Source organism: Heptranchias perlo, chromosome 31 (assembly GCF_035084215.1).
Source record: "Heptranchias perlo isolate sHepPer1 chromosome 31, sHepPer1.hap1, whole genome shotgun sequence".
NCBI lineage: Eukaryota > Metazoa > Chordata > Chondrichthyes > Hexanchiformes > Hexanchidae > Heptranchias > Heptranchias perlo.
This window is the reverse complement of record NC_090355.1, coordinates 2615910-2632922: the sequence shown is the minus strand read 5'-3', so window position 1 is coordinate 2632922 and position 17013 is coordinate 2615910. Positions and strand designations below refer to the sequence as shown.

The window sequence follows — 17013 nt, the reverse complement described above, 5'->3', positions numbered from 1 at the left end:
CATGTAGCCCTGTGTTGTAGCTTCACCAGGTTGGCACCTCATTTTTTGGTACGCCTGGCATGCTCTTCTACATTCCTCATTGAACCAGGGTTGATCTCCTGGCTTGTTGGTAATGGTAGAGTGAGGAATATGCCGGGCCATGAGGTTACAGATTGTGCTGGAATACAATTCTGCTGCTGCTGATGGCCCACAGCGCCTCATGGGTGCCCAGTTTTGAGCTGCTAGATCTGTTCTGAATCTATCCCATTTAGCATGGTGGTAGTGCCACATAACACGATGGATGGTGTCCTCATTGCGAAGACAGGACTTCATCTCCACAAGGACTGTGCGGTGATCACTCCTACCAATACTATCATGGATAGATGCATCTGTGACAGGTAGCTGGTGAGGACGAGGTCAAGTAGGTTTTTCCCTCTTGTTGGTTCACTCACCACCTGCCGCAGGCCTAGTCTGGCAGGTATGTCCTTCAGGACTTGGCCAGCTTGGTCAGTCGTGGTGCTACCGAGTCACTCTTGGTGATGGACATTGAAGTCCCCCACCCAGAGTACATTCTGTGCCCTTGCTACCCTCAGTGCTTCCTTCAAGTGGTGCTCAACATGGAGGAGGTTGCCCATGTTTGACCTGATGCCATAAGATTTCATGGGGTCCAGAGTCAATGTTGAGGACTCCCAGGGCCACTCCCTCCTGACTGTATATCACTGTATCGCCACCTCTGGTGGGTCTAGTCCTGCCCGTGGGACAGGACATACCCAGGGATGGTGATGGAAGAGTCTGGGACATTGGCTGAAAGATATGATTCTGTGAGTATGGCTATGTCAGGCTGTTGCTTGACTAGTCTGTGGAGCAGCTCTCCCAATTTTGGCACAAGTCCCCAGTTGTTAGTGAGGAGAACTTTGCAGGGTCGACTGGGCTTGGTTTGCCTTTGTCATGTCCGGTGCCGAGTGGTCCGTCCGGTTTTATTCTCATTATGACTTTTCATAGCGAGATTTTACAACTGAGTGACTTGCTAGGCCATTTCAGAGGGCAATTAAGAATCAACTACATTGCTGTGGGTTTGGAGTCACATATACGCCAGACCGGGTAAGGACGGCAGGTTTCCTTCCCTGAAGGGACATTAGTGAACCAGATGGGTTTTTACGACAATCCAGTAGTTTCATGGCCACCATTTCTGATACTAGTTTTTTTTAATTCCAGAATTTTATTTAATTAATTGAATTTAAATTCGCCAGCTGCCGTGGCGGGATTTTGAACTCATAACTCTGGATTACTAGTCCAGTAACATAACCACTATGCTACCATACCCATGTAGACATCCATGATTCTATGATGTCTCACCACCTGGATAAATAAATCCAGAGGGTGTGCAGAAGTTCTCCAATGTTCAAAGAAACATCAAAAACTAAATATGACACCAAATGAGCTAAAGTTTGGCATTCAGGGGGCGGGGAGATCTGGCATGAAATTTGTTCTATGTACCCGCTGAGTGACTCACATTTATCACGAGTGTGAGAGACACCTAATCAGGTGCTCACAACTGTACAGAAGAGACATCCCCAGGCACAATGAGCAGGTGCAGCCGAGCTGACACTATTTGGGAGACACCGTGAATGGCAGCTCACTGCGATCGGGGTGACTGGTCAGGAGGCCACAACTCACAGGAGGGGGTCAGAAACCCAATGAGAGCGCTGTTACACAAGCGGGCACTGCAGTTAGGGTGGGCAAAGTGGTGCAGATGGACCATTAGCCTGTTCCACATTCAGACAAAGTCCAGCAGAGGAAGGCCACGTTCTCTGTCTGCCATCCCTGTAAATGGACGGGTGCTCACGATATATTGAGGCAATGGACCTGGTGGAAAATCCTCTGGTGAACAAAACAGGTTATGGGCGCAATGTTACAGTTACATGATGTCACGGCACTCCAAAAGCATTCCATTGTGTGACACGCTTTGAGACATCTCAATGATATTTATGAATTACCTTGTGCTTTCACAGCTCCCTCGCTCGGCTTCCACTTGCACCATAGTAAAAGGAATCACACCTTGACGTGTGTGTAAAATGTACGGACAGATGTTACGATCTTTGATGGGAATTAAACCTAGCTCAGTCTGCATACTGGAGGCAGAGTTAAGTCCTGGCATGACTGCCAACCCATTCCTTTGTCTCCATTAACTCCTGGAGTTTGAAATTACATAGTACATTGGCAGGCAAATTACAGAAAGATGCAAGAACTACAGAGTAGTGATAATGGGGGACGTCAGTTATCCCAATTTAGACTGGGACAGTAACAGTGTAAAATGCAAAAAGGTGGAGGAATTCCTGAAATGTGTTCAAGAGAACTTTCTGGAACAGTGTGTTTCCAGCCCAACGAGGAAGGAAACAGTACTGGATCTAGTTCTGGGGAATAAAGTGGGGCAAGTGGAGCATGTTTCAGTGGGGGAGCATTTGGGAAACAGTGATCATAATATCATTAGGTTTGAAATAGATATGGAAAAGGACAAGGAACAATCAAATGTGAAAATGCTTAACTAGAGAAGGGCAAATTTCAGTGAGTTAAAAAGGGATCTTGTCCAGGTGGATTGGAATCAAAAATTGGCAGCAAAACAGTAATTGAACAATGGGAGGCCTTCAAAGAGGAGGTGGTTTGGGTACAGAGTAGACACATCCCAATGGGGGGGAAACAAAGAGCATCCAAAGCTAGAGTTCCCTGGGTGACTAAAGATATAGAGATTAACATGAAACAGGAAAAGGAGGCTTATGATGAATGTAAAGTTCATAATACAGTAGAGAACCAGAATACAGAAAGTACAGAGGAGATCTAAAATAGGGAATAAGTGGGGCAAAGAGAGAGTATGAGAATAGATTAGCGGCTAACATAAAAGTCTTTTATAATCATATAAATAGTAAATGGGTAGTAAACGGAAGGGTGGGGCCGATTAGGGACAAAAAAGGAGATCTTCTTGTGGAGGCAGAGGGTCTGGCTGAGATACTAAATGAATACTTCGCATCGGTCTTCACTAGAGAAGAGGATGCTGCCATTGTAGCAGTAAAGGAGGAGGTGGTAGCGATATTGGACAGGATAAAAATAGATAAAGAGGCGGTAATTAAAAGATTGGCAGTACTCAAAGTAGAAAAGTCACCCGGTCCGGATGGGAGGCATCCGAGGTTACTGAGGGAAGTAAGGGTGGAAATTGCAGAGGCTCTGGTCACAATCTTCCAATCCTCATCAGATATGGGGACGGTGCCAGAGGACTGGAGGATTGCAAATGTTATATCCCTGTTCAAAAAAGGGAGAGGGATCAATCCGGCAATTACAGACCAGTCAGCCTAATGTCGGTGGTGGGGAAACTTTTAGAGACAATAATTCGGGCCAAATAAATTGGCACTTGGAAAAGTCTGGGCTAATAAATGAAAGTCAGCATGGATTTGTTAATAGAAAATCGTGTTTGACTAACTTGATTGAGTTCCTTGATGAAGTAACGGAGAGGGTTGATGAGGGTAGTGCAGTTGATGTTGTGTAGATGGACTTTCAAAAGGCATTTGACAAAGTACCACATAATAGACTTGTTGGCAAAATGAAAGCCCATGGGATTAAAGGGACAGTGGCAGCACGGATACAAAATTGGCTAATGGACAGAAAGCAGAGAGTAGTGGTGAATGGTTGTTTCTCAGACTGGAGGGAAGTATACAGTGGTGTTCCCCAGGGGTCAGTATTAGGACCACTGCTCTTTTTGATTATATATTAATGACCTGGATTTGGGAATACAGGACATAATTTCAAAGTTTGCAGATGACACGAAATTCAGAAATGTGGTAAACAGTGAGGAGGATAGTAACAGACTTCAAGAGGACGTAGACAGAGTGGTAAAATAGGCAGACACATGGCAGATGAAATTTAATGCAGAGAAGTGTGATGTGGTGCATTTTGGTAGGAACAATGAGGAGAGGTTATATAAACTAAATCGTACAATTTTAAAGGGGGTGCAGGAACAGAGAGACCTGGACGTGTATGTACACAAATCTTTGACGGTGGCAGGACAAGTTGAGAAGGCTGTTAAAAAAGCATTTGGGATCCTGGGCTTTATTAATAGAGGCATAGAGTACAAAAGCAAGGAAGTTGTGCTAAACCTTTATAAAACACTGGTTAGGGCCTCAGCTGGAGTATCGTGATCAATTCTGGGCACCACATTTTAGGAAGGATGACAAGGCCTTAGAGAGGGTGCAGAAAAGATTTACTAGAATGGTACCAGGGATGAGGGACTTCAGTTACGTGGAGAGACTGGAGAAGCTGGGATTGTTCTCCTTGGAACAGAGAAGGTTAAGGGAAGATTTGATAGAGGTGTTCAAAATCATGAACGGTTTTGACAGAGTAAATAAGGAGAAACTGTTTCCAGTGGCAGAAGGGTTAGTAACCAGAGGACACAGATTTAAGATGATCGACAAAAGAGCCAGAGACGACATAAGGAAACACTTTTTTACACAGCGAGTTGTAATGATCTGGAATTCACTGCCTGAAAGGACGGTGGAGACAGATTCAATAATAACTTTCAAAAGGGAATCGGACAAATACTTGAAGGGAAACAATTTACAAAGCTATGGGGAAAGAGCGAGGGAATGGGACTAATTGGATAGCTCTTTCAAAGAGTCAGCACAGGCAAGATGGGCCGAGTGTCCTCCTTCTGCGCTGTACCTACTATGATACTATGACAGTAGGATGATAGCAAAGAGATGCTTAATACATACCTATTAAATTCAACAACAACTTGCATTTATATAGCGCCTTTAACGTAGTAAAACGTCCCAAGGCACTTCACAGGAGTGTAATTAGATAAATTTTGACACAGCCACATAAGGAGATATTAGGTCAGGTGACTAAAAGCTTAGTCAAAGAGGTAGGTTTTAAGGAGAGTCTTAAAGGAGGAGAGAGAGGTAAAGAGTTCGAGAGGTTTAGGGAGGGAATTTCAGAGCTCAGGGCCTAGGAAGCTGAAGGCACGGCCACCAATGGTGGAGTGATTAAAATCGGGATGCATAAGAGGCCAGAATTGGAGGAGCGCAGAGATCTCGGAGGGTTGTAGGGCTGGAGGAGGTTACAGAGATAGGGAGGGGCGAGGCCATGGGGGGATTTGAACACAAGGATGAGAATTTTAAAATCGAGGTGTTTCCGGACCGGGAGCCAACGTAGGTCAACGAGCACAGGGGTGATGGGTGAACGGGACTTGGTGCGAGTTAGGATACGGGCAGCAGAGTTTTGGATGAGCTGAAGTTTACGAAGGGTGGAAGATGGGAGGCCGGCCAGGAGAGCATTGGAATAGTGGAGTCTGGAGGTAATAAAGGCATAGAGGGTTTCAGCAGCAGATGGGCTGAGGCAGGCGTGGAGACGGGCGATGTTATGGAGGTGGAAGTAGGCGGTCTTGATGATTGGGCGGATATGGGGTCGGAAGCTCAGCTCAGAGTCAAATAGGAAGCCAAGGTTGCGAACAGCCTGGTTCGGCCTCAGACAGTGGCCAGGGAGGGGGATGATGTCGGTGGCCAGGGAACGGAGTTTGTGGCGGGGACCGAAGACAATGGCTTCGGTCTTCCCAATATTAAATTGGAGGAAATTTCTGCTCATCCAGTACTGGATGTCAGACAAGCAGCGAAACAAATCAGAGGCAATGGAGTGGTTGAGACAGGTGGTGGTGAGGTAGAGCTGGGTGTCGTCAATGTACACCTGGAATCTGATGTGATTTCGGATGATGTCATCGAGGGGCAGCATGGAGATGAGAAGTAAGAGGGGGTCAAGGATAGATCCTTGGGGACTCCAGACGCGGGAGCGAGAAGAGAAGCCATTGCAGGAGAGTCTCTGGCTACAACTGGACAGATAGGAATGGAACCAGGCGAGGGCAGTCCCACCCAGCTGGACAACAGAGGAGGATGGTGTGATCAACCGTGTCAAAGGCTGCAGACAGGTCGAGAAGGATGGGGAGGGAGAGTTTACCATCGTCACACTCACATAGGATGTCATTTGTGACTCTGATAAGAGCCGTTTCACTGCTGTGGTGGGGTGGAAACCTGATTGGAGAGGTTCAAACATGAAATGTGGGAAAGATGGGCACAGATTTGGGAGGCGACATAAGGTTCAAGGACTTTGGAGAGGAAAGGGAGGCTGGAGATGGGGCGGTGGTTGGCAAGGACAGAGGGGTCAAGGGCAGGTTAAAATAAATAGACTAACACCTCAGGTAAAATAGCAGGAGAGAAAATTCAGATGAACATAATATTGCCAAACTGCAAATTCTAGGCTCCATATTTTACTCAACTGTGTCCAGCATTTTTTCAGAATTTGGTAACAAAAGGCAGCTTGGGAGTCAAACTGGCCGTGGGACTCTTCCCCCTCCTCCCAGCCTGCTCTTTTAAAAAAATATTGTTACATAGAATTACATAGAATGTACATCACAGAAACAGGCCATTCGGCCCAACAGGTCTGTGCCAGTGTTTATGCTCCACACGAGCCTCCTCCCACCCATCTTTATCTCACCCTATCACCATATCCTTCTATTCCTTTCTCCCTCAAGTGTTTATTTATCTTCCCTTTAAATGCATCTATGCTATTTGCCTCAACTACTCCTTGTGGTAACGAGTTCCAAATTCTAACCACTCTCTGGGTAAAGAAGATTCTCCCAAATTCCCTATTGGATTTATTAGTGACTATCTTAGATTTATGACCTCTAGTTTTGGTCTCCCCACAAGTAGAAGCATCTTCTCTACGTCTACCCTATCAAACCCGTTCATTATCTTAAAGATTACTGTCAGGTCACCCCTCAGTCTTCTCTTATCTAGAGAAAAGAGCCCCAGCCTGTTCAGCCTTTCCTGATTCAATCTTTCAGTTCTGGTATTATCCTAGTAAATCTTTTTTGCACCTTCTCCGGTGCCTCTATATGCTTTTTATAATATGGAGACCAGATCTGTGCACAGTATTCCAAGTGTGGTCTAACCAAGGTTCTATACAAGTTTAACAAACTTCTCTGCTTTTCAATTCTATCCCTCTAGAAATGAACCCCTGTGCTTGGTTTGCTTTATTTATGGCCGTATTAACCTGCATTAACTTAGTGATGTGTGCATATGTACCCCCAGATCCCTTTGCCCCTCTACCCTATTTAGACTCTTATTATCCAAGCAATATGTGTCCTCCTTATTCTTCCTATCAAAATGTACCACCTCACACTTACCAATATTGAAATTCATTTGCCAATTACACGCCCATTCTGTAAGTTTATTAATATCGTCCTGTATTTTGTCGCGGCCTTCCTCGGTATTAACTACACTCCCCAATTTGGTGGCATCTGCAAATTTTGAAATTGTACTTCCGATTCCCGAGTCCAAATTGTTTATGTAAATGATGAACAACTGTGGTCCCAGCACCAATCCTTGTGGAACACCACTTCCCACCTTTTGCCAGTCTGAGTAACTACGTTTAACCTGTAACTCTCTGTTTTCTGTTTTGTAGCCATGAGTCTACTATGCGGCATTTTAACTAAGGCTTTTTGAAAATCCAAATATATTACATCTACTACATTACACTTATCTACTCTTTCTGTTACTTCTTCTTCAAAGAATTCAATAAGGTTGGTCAAGCATGACCTTCCCTTTTGGAATCCGTGCTGACTATTCTTTATTATATTTTCGGTTGCTAGATGTTTTTCTATTACATCTTTGAGATTCAAAGATTCCATTATTTTTCCCATACCGATGTTAGACTAACTGGTCTATAGTTCCCTGGATTGGTTCTATCTCCCTTTTCAAACATAGGAATCACATTGTCTGCCAATCCTCTGGCTCTATACCCTGTTCTAATTAATTTTTATATGTATGTAATAGTGCCCCGGCTACCTCCTCCCTAATGTCTTTTAATATGCACGGGTGCAATTCATCTGGACCAGGGGTTTTATCCTTTCTAAGTTATTTGATATGGCAAGGCCGGCTTTTATTGCCCATCCCCTAGTTGCCTTGAGGAGATGGTAGTGGGCCTTCTCCCTGAACTGCTGCAGTCCGTGTGGTGATGGTGATCCCACAATGAAATTAATGGAGAATCCCAGGATTTTAAGCCAGCGACAATGAGGGAACGGCGATATATAGAATCATAGAAAGTTACGGCACAAGTCCAAGTCTTGTGAATTGGAGGGGAACTTGATAGCGTTCTCATGACATTGCTGCTCTTGTCCTTCTCAGCGGCAGAGGTCGCCGGGGAGGGAAGTGCTGGCGAAGTAACCTTGGTGAGTTGCTGCAGTGAATTGTGTAGATTGTGCACACTGCAGCCAACCCGCGCCAGTGATGGTGAATCTCCAGTCCGGTAAGCAGGTGCACCGATCAAGTTAACTGCTTTGTCCCGGATGGTGTTGAGCTTCTCAAGTATTCTTGCAGCTGCACCCACCCAGACACATGGTTAGTATTCCATCACACTGCTGACTTGATCCACACAGATGGTGAAGATACTTTGAGGGGTCAGGAGGTGAGCCACATCTCGCAAAGTACCCAGTCTCTGGCCTGTTCCTGTAGCCATGGTGTAGATATCAATGGTGAACCCCCCAGGATGTAGATGTTGGGTGGGAGACTGAATGGTGGTGCTAGTGAAGATGGGGGGAGGGGAGGTGGTTGGGCCTTTTCTTGTTGGAGATGGTCATTGCCCAGCCCTCTTGTAACAGGCACCAGTCACACTGAATACCAGTCAGATGACTCGCGAAGAACAAATTGATTCGGAGTCTGGCTTGATTGAAAACTTGGCGCTGAACCCGAGATGGAAAAATGGAGAGATGGAGCTTGTAGGTCTAAAGTGTTGCATGACATTTGATTTAATTGATATATTTTGAGCTGGTTTGGTTTATCCAAGCATTCAGCTTTTTGTCTAATACCTTGTGTTGGCATCATTTGCTGGGAGACTCCACATATACACTCCCTGGGCAGGCAGAACAAGTCACTGTTGCTCCTCTGCTGGGGCCTGGTCTTGGAGGCTCCCTCACCTTCAATGTGGAGACCTGCAGGAACTGAGACAAATATGGGAGCTCACAGAACATCAGAGCCCAAGGAAAAGTCTAGAAAGGGAGGGAAGAAAACAACAGGGAAAGTGGAGCGATTTGGGACAGCGAGGCCTTGAGCAAACAACTGGGAGGAAATGGAATCTGCTTCCATTTGACATTTTTGATGAACAAGTACCCAGGCCCAGAAATTCTGGAGGAGCCGTTACAGGGGCAGACGTGGTTTGTGCTGAACTTCTGCCTGCCTCATAGATGTGCCCCTGACCCTGTCTCAAATCCCAAGGTCTTGGTTAGTTCCATTTTGTGAGTTGGCACCAACACTATTTCCTTCACCAACAGGATGCTCACTGGACCGTGCACAGGTGATGTTACTCACTAGACCCACATACGAATACTGTACTGAGTAGCCTTTGAGGTTTATTGGACTGCGTAATAAATGTTTAAGAAAAAGGTATTTTTAAAGTCTTAAAGATTGATCTAGGTCGGGTTAGATGAAGAGGGGCGGGAGGAGGCTCGTGTGAAGCATAAACACCAGCATGTACCAGTTGGGCCGAATGGCCTGTTTCTGTGCTGTACATTCTATCTATGGAGTTCTATGTAAGTGAGGGCGTCTTTGAAGTTACGGGGAGCTGAGGCGCAGAGCGCCACGTGGGTGAGATGTGGTGATATGAGGGCAGACTGCTGCTGGATGACAAGTGGTTATACTGTTCATGCAAGATTAGATGAGCCAATGGCAGTGCTGACCCACTATTATTGTGCATTTTCCTGTGTCCCTGGGAACAGTTCAGCATCATGTTTGAATTCATAAATTCTCTGCCCAGATTGGGTACGTTCTCACTCCAAGAGGGGAAAGCACCTAAGTTCCAGATCTCATCGCAGCTGCAAGAGCATCAAAGCTTTTCCACTCCCTGACCCAGTTTACTATCTTCAAATATATCTTAATAACTAGTGTTTATAACTAAACGTGCTTCTGTGACAATGACAGCTGTAATAGAAAGGGTTAAAATTCTGTCCAGCAGCTCCCTCGTTAGCTGTCCAGGCAAGTGTCCCCATAATCATCGCTTGATCAAAGTGTGTGAAGCAGATCAATGGGTTTCTCAGAAAGGAATCAAACCAAACAATTCAAGTCTAAGCACCTGGTGGGCTGATTACAGCACCCGTTTGCCGGCTGATCACAGCACCCGTTTGCCGGCTGATCACAGCACCCGTTTGCCGGCTGATCACAGCACCCGTTTGCCGGCTGATCACAGCACCCGTTTGCCGGCTGATCACAGCACCCGTTTGCCGGCTGATCACAGCACCCGTTTGCCGGGTGATTGTGGGTCCAGGGTAAACACTGCCTGAATCCTGCAGAATCTCTGACCCTTTAATGTAGTTTGAGAAATGCCCAAGTTTGATTCCATTTGTTCTGGGATAATGTCAAAGAAAGTGGAGATGTAATTCCGGTCGTATTAGAATAAAATAGTCAGGACAGTCTGGGTCCTCGAGTGGTGTGGAGCTAATGGGGAGCGGTGTCGTGGCGTGTAGTCACACAAGGAGGGCTGGGTGTAGAGCCTTTGTTGCTTCAGTCTTGAGTAGTGTATTGTTATTCTAATAAATAAACTGTTTGTATTTTCATTTACCAGTTAAATAAATCACATGGCTGGGGTGGATGGGGGTGTTTGAAGGGGGGGGGTTCCGAGGGCAGATGGGGGTGTAGTGGGGATCAGAGTGCGGGCAGGGGGCAGAGGGTCATTATGCTGCCCCCATCATTCCAATTTGTTCAATTGAACAAATGAAGTGACCCAGGCCTCGTCAGTACCAGAATTAAACCTGAGGAGTAGCCAGGGAGTTAACCTTGAGGAAGGGCAGAGGCGGAGGAAGAAGAGGTCAATGGCTCCTCCTAATTTTAAGAAAGTTACTCCATGTTAAATTACACTTTATTTTAATTCTGTATTAATAACAAAACAATTTTGATGCACAATTACAAAAATAATTTGAGACTGTCCCTCGGAGATGGGTAGGGAGCCAGGGTTATTTAGCAGTGGGCTACACAGCAAGACTAGGAATCCCATCACCTGAGCTGCACGACAGACACACCCTCGGTGTGAATACAAAAACCCGCCGGGAGACAGGCTGTGGTCCCAGTGACAGTGTCCCATTGATCCCACATCGTCACACTCCAACAACAGCACGTCGCACTGGTGACAGGTCAGACCATGAGCATTCCAGCAGAGTTAAAACTAACCCTCCGACCCTCCCTCACACAGTGACTGTAAGTAACTCCCTCCGACCCTCCCTCACACAGTGACTGTAAGTAACTCCCTCCGACCCTCCCTCACAGTGTGACTGTAAGTAACTCCCTCCGACCCTCCCTCACACAGTGACTGTAAGTAACTCCCTCCGACCCTCCCTCACAGTGTGACTGTAAGTAACTCCCTCCGACCCTCCCTCACTGTGACTGTAAGTAACTCCCTCCGACCCTCCCTCACAGTGTGACAGTAGGTAACTCCCTCCGACCCTCCCTCACAGTGTCACTGTAAGTAACTCCCTCCGACCCTCCCTCACAGTGTCACTGTAAGTAACTCCCTCCATCCCTCCCTCACAGTGACTGTAAGTAATTCCCTCCAACCCTCCCTCAAAGCGACTGTAAGTAACTCATCCCAACCCTCCCTCACAGTGTGACTGAAAGTAACTCCCTCCTTCCCCCCCTCATTGGACTGTAAGTAACTCCCTCCGACCCTCTCTCACAGTTACCCTGTAATTAACTCCCTCAGACCCACCCTCACAGTGTGACTGTAATTAACTCCCTCCGACCCTCCCTCACTGTGACTGTCAGTAACTCCCTCCGACCCTCTCTCTCAGTGTGACTGTAAGTAACTCCCTCAGACCCACCCTCACAGTGTGACTGTAATTAACTCCCTCAGACCCTCTCTCACTGTGACTGTAAGTAACTCCCTCCAACCCTCCCTCACTGTGACTGTAATTAACTCCCTCCAACCCTCCCTCACTGTGACTGTAATTAACTCCCTCCGACCCTCCCTCACAGTGACTGTAAGTAACTCCCTCCAACCTCCCTCACAGTGACTGTAATTAACTCCCTCCAACCCTCCCTCACTGTGACTGTAATTAACTCCCTCCAACCCTCCCTCACTGTGACTGTAATTAACTCCCTCCGACCCTCCCTCACAGTGACTGTAAGTAACTCCCTCCAACCCTCCCTCACAGTGACTGTAAGTAACTCCCTCTGACCCTCCCTCTCAGTGTGACTGTAAGTAACTCCCTCCAACCCTCCCTCACAGTGACTGTAAGTAACTCCCTCTGACCCTCCCTCTCACTGTGACTGTAAGTAACTCCCTCCGACCCTCCCTCACAGTGACTGTAAGTAACTCCCTCTGACCCTCCCTCACAGTTACACTGTAAGTAACTCCCTCAGACCCTCTTTCAATGTGACTGTAAGTAACTGCCTCCGACCCTCCCTCATAGTGTTACTGTAAGTAATTCCCTCCCTCATAATGTGACTGTAATTAACACCCTCCAACCCTCCCTCTCAGTGTGACTGTAAGTAACTCCCTCCGACCCTCCCTCTCAGTGTGACTGTAAGTAACTCCCTCTGACCCTCCCTCACAGTTACGCTGTAATTAACTCCCTCCGACCCACCCTCACAGTGTGACTATAAGTAACTCCCTCCGACCCTCTCTCACAGAGTGACTGTAATTAACTCCCTCCGACCCACCCTCACAGTGTGACTGTAATTAACTCCCTCCGACCCTCCCTCTCAGTGTGACTGTAATTAACTCCCTCCGACCCACCCTCACAGTGTGACTGTAAGTAACTCCCTCTGACCCTCCCTCACAGTTACGCTGTAATTAACTCCCTCCGACCCACCCTCACAGTGTGACTATAACTAACTCCCTCCGACCCTCCCTCACAGAGTGATTGTAATTAACTCCCTCAGACCCTCTCTCACTGTGACTGTAAGTAACTCCCTCTGACCCTCCCTCACTGTGACTGTAATTAACTCCCTCCAACCCTCCCTCACAGTGTGACTGTAATTAACTCCCTCCGACCCTCCCTCACAGTGCGACTGTAAGTAACTCCCTCCAACCTCCCTCACAGTGACTGTAAGTAACTCCCTCCAACCTCCCTCACAGTGACTGTAAGTAACTCCCTCCGACCCTCCCTCACAGTGTGACTGTAAGTAACTCCCTCCAACCTCCCTCACAGTGACTGTAATTAACTCCCTCCGACCCTCCCTCTCCGTGTGACTGTAAGTAACTCCCTCAGACCCTCTCTCACTGTGACTGTAAGTAACTCCCTCCGACCCTCCCTCACTGTGACTGTAATTAACTCCCTCCGACCCCCCCTCACAGTGTGACTGTAATTAACTCCCTCCGACCCTCCCTCACAGTGTGACTGTAAGTAACTCCCTCCAACCTCCCTCACAGTGACTGTAAGTAACTCCCTCCGACCCTCCCTCTCAGTGTGACTGTAAGTAACTCCCTCAGACCCTCCCTCACTGTGACTGTAAGTAACTCCCTCCGACCCTCCCTCACAGCGACTATAGGTAACTCCCTCAGACCCTCCCTCATAGTGTTACTGTAAGTAATTCCCTCCCTCACAATGTGACTGTAATTAACTACCTCCAACCCTCCCTCTCAGTGACTGTAAGTAACTCCCTCCGACCCTCCCTCTCAGTGTGACTGTAGGTAACTCCCTCCGACCCTCTCTCACTGTGACTGTAATTAACTCCCTCCGACCCTCCCTCACAGTGTGACTGTAGGTAACTCCCTCCGACCCTCCCTCACAGTGTGACTGTAAGTAACTCCCTCCGACCCTCCCTCACAGTGTGACTGTAAGTAACTCCCTCAGACCCTCTCTCACTGTGACTGTAAGTAACTCCCTCCGACCCTCCCTCACAGTGACTGTAAGTAACTCCCTCTGACCCTCCCTCACAGTTATGCTGTAATTAACTCCCTCCGACCCACCCTCACAGTGTGACTGTAAGTAACTCCCTCTGACCGTACCTCACAGTTTCACTGTAATTAACTCCCTCCGACCCACCCTCACAGTGTGACTGTAAGTAACTCCCTCCGACCCTCCCTCACAGTTTCACTGTAATTAACTCCCTCCGACCCACCCTCACAGTGTGACTATAAGTAACTCCCTCCGACCCACCCTCACAGTGTGACTGTAAGTAACTCCCTCCGACCCTCCCTCACAGTTTCACTGTAATTAACTCCCTCCGACCCACCCTCACAGTGTGACTATAAGTAACTCCCTCCGACCCACCCTCACAGTGTGACTGTAAGTAACTCCCTCCGACCCACCCTCACAGTGTGACTATAAGTAACTCCCTCCAACCTCCCTCACAGTGTGACTGTAAGTAACCAGTTGACTGTAGTTCTGGATCGTAATGTTTTGGATCCCCTAATTAATTAGTCTAAAATAGCCACTGATTCATGCCTGCAGCTCATCAATATCCTACAACACTTTCTGCTGACGTTCCACAGACTGGATAAAAAAGAGCTGTGGTCTCTGCACCTCCCTCGCTGCTCTCCAATTACACGGTGTTGACCAGCGGCCGTCCCCTCCCGTTACACGGTGCGAAAAGCAGTGTCCGCACTCCCCGTTATACAGCAGCAAGTGGAGTCCACCCCTCCCCCACCCCCTCTCCATTACCCACCACAACCAGTGCCAGCTCCTGCCTTTCAGTCACCGCTTGGGTTGGGTGGGGGGGGGTGGGGGGGGGGGTGGGGGGGGGGGGGGTGAGTGGGGGGTGGGGGGCGGGGTCTGCAGTAGGCATTACCTGCGTACTCAGCCCGAGCCTTCACCTGCCAGCGCCATCCCAAGAGGCACTGCACGAAGGAGGGATCAAACACTTACCGTCCCTCGCGGGGACCCCTCCCCCCCCCTCGCGGGGACCCCTCCCCCCCGCCCCTCGCGGGGACCCCTCCCCCGCCCCTCGCGGGGACCCCTCCCCCCGTGGGGACCCCTCCCCCCGCCCCTCACGGGGACCCCTCTCCCCCCTCGCGGGGACCCCTCCCCCCCGCCCCTCGCGGGGACCCCTCCCACCTGCTCCAGTCCTCTCCCCCAGTAGCAGGAGGGGCTCACCCAGCTCCAGTGACAACCAGCTCCAGTCCGTAAATACACGTTACTGATCAGCAAAAAATAAAAGTCAGAATAATATAAAATCTCTTGTAAAATGCACGCCAAACCATTTCTCCTTGATGACCGATGGGGAGCCATGAATGTGGAAGTGGTGTCCAGTTCTGAGATCACCTCAACCTCTTTAGCCAATGATATTAAAATGGAATTCAGGACACATTGCCCCAGACTCTGGGAGACTGCAGTTGCCACTCCCACCTGGTCCCCCCTCGGGTGAGTTGCCAACACCGCCCGCCACAGCTCGGGTTTGGGAGTTGTGGGGAGGGTTGCTCCAGCAATGGTCACCAGTCCAGGCCGTCCTGCTGGATGGGGAACCGGGGGCTGTTCTCACTGTAGAACTGGGCGTACCAGCGGCGGTGCCGAGCGATTGCAGAGTCCTCCTTCACCAGCAGCGGCTTCGAGATGTACTTCTTGTTGTTCCAGATCATTATGTCCCGCTCGAACTGGAAGAGATAAGAATGTGTGTGTCATTTATGCAGCAACTTAAACCACACCTCTCCACGATTCGCACACCCAGTTATTTCAAAGAGCGGTGCCAATAGGGCAAACACGGCAAGTCATCCTGTGCCAGCAAGATCCCGAAAAAGGAGATGACCGGCCAGTTTGTTACCTGCAGACTTGACTATTCCAATGCTCTTCTGGCCGGCCTCCCACCTTACGTAAACTTAAGCTCATCCAAAACTCTGCTGCCCGTATCCTAACTCGCACCAAGTCCTGTTCTCCCATCACCCCTGTGTCACTGACCTACATTGGTTCCCGGTCCAACAACACCTCGATTTTAAAACTCTCATCCTTGTTTTCAAATCCCTCCATGGCCTCGCCCCCTCCCTATCTCTAACCTCCTACAGCCCTCCGAGGTCTCTGCACTCCTCCAATTTTGGCCTCTTGCGCATCCCCAATTTTCATCGCTCCACCATTGGCGGCCGTGCCTTTAGCTGCCTGGGCCCCAAGCTCTGGAATTCCCTCCCGAAACCTCTCCCCCTCTCCACCTCTCTCTCCTCCTTTAAGACGCTCCTTAAAACCTACCCCTTTGATCACCTGTCCTAATATATCCTTATGTGGCTCAGTGTCAAATTTTGTCCGATAATCGCTCCTGTGAAGCGTCCTGAGGCGTTTCACCACGTTAAAGGTGCTATATAAACGCAAGCTGTTGTCGGTTTTGCCGACGTTGGTTGCGGGAGAATTTAGCCACGAGATTGGGACAACTCCCTGCTGCTCTCCAAATTGTACTCGGAAAAAATGTCGAATTTTGTATGACTTACTGATTTTCTTTGAGGGTGTGACAAAGGAGTTTGATAGGGGTAAGGCAGTGGATGTGGTTACTTGGATTTCAGTAAGGCCTTTGATACAATGGATAAGTAACTGGTTGACCGATAGAAGCCTGAGGGTGGTGGTACAGGGATTGTCATCAGCCAGGGAGAATGTTACCACCGGGGTCCGACCGGGGTCTGATTTGGGATCTTTTTTGTTTAATATCTTTATAAATGATCAGAAGCTAGGAGTCACAAGCACAGTGGCTAAATTTTCAAATGATACAAAGCTAATGAAAGTGGTAGACTCTAAAGCTGAACAGGATGAGCTGCAGGAGGATTTGAATATACCTGGGAATTAGGTACACAGTTGGCAGATTATATTCAATGTTGGGAAATGCAAATTGCTTCACATGGGGATGAAAAAAATCGAGAAAGGGCCTATTACTTAAATGGAATGCAAATGGAATGCATGGAAAATGAAAGAGATCTGGGGGTCCTGATCGATAATAAACTGAAACTATTGCAACAATGCTCAGTGGCAGTGAGTAAAGCAAATCAGATATTGGGATGTATTAAAAGATCAGTATTGAGCCGCAAGAGTGGGGTTAC

General features: G+C 48.1%; 1 protein-coding gene across 1 annotated transcript in view; it reads right to left on the bottom strand.

Moving 5' to 3' along the window:
- Window positions 1-15061: 15061 nt before the first annotated feature.
- Window positions 15062-17013, bottom strand: part of zgc:92275 (cholesterol 7-desaturase nvd) — a 69750-nt gene continuing 67798 nt past the window's right edge. Inside the window, exon 7 of the mRNA XM_067969457.1 lies at window positions 15062-15594. Coding sequence (XP_067825558.1) covers window positions 15433-15594 — 162 coding nt within the window. The 3' untranslated portion in view covers window positions 15062-15432. The remainder of the gene's footprint in view (window positions 15595-17013) is intronic.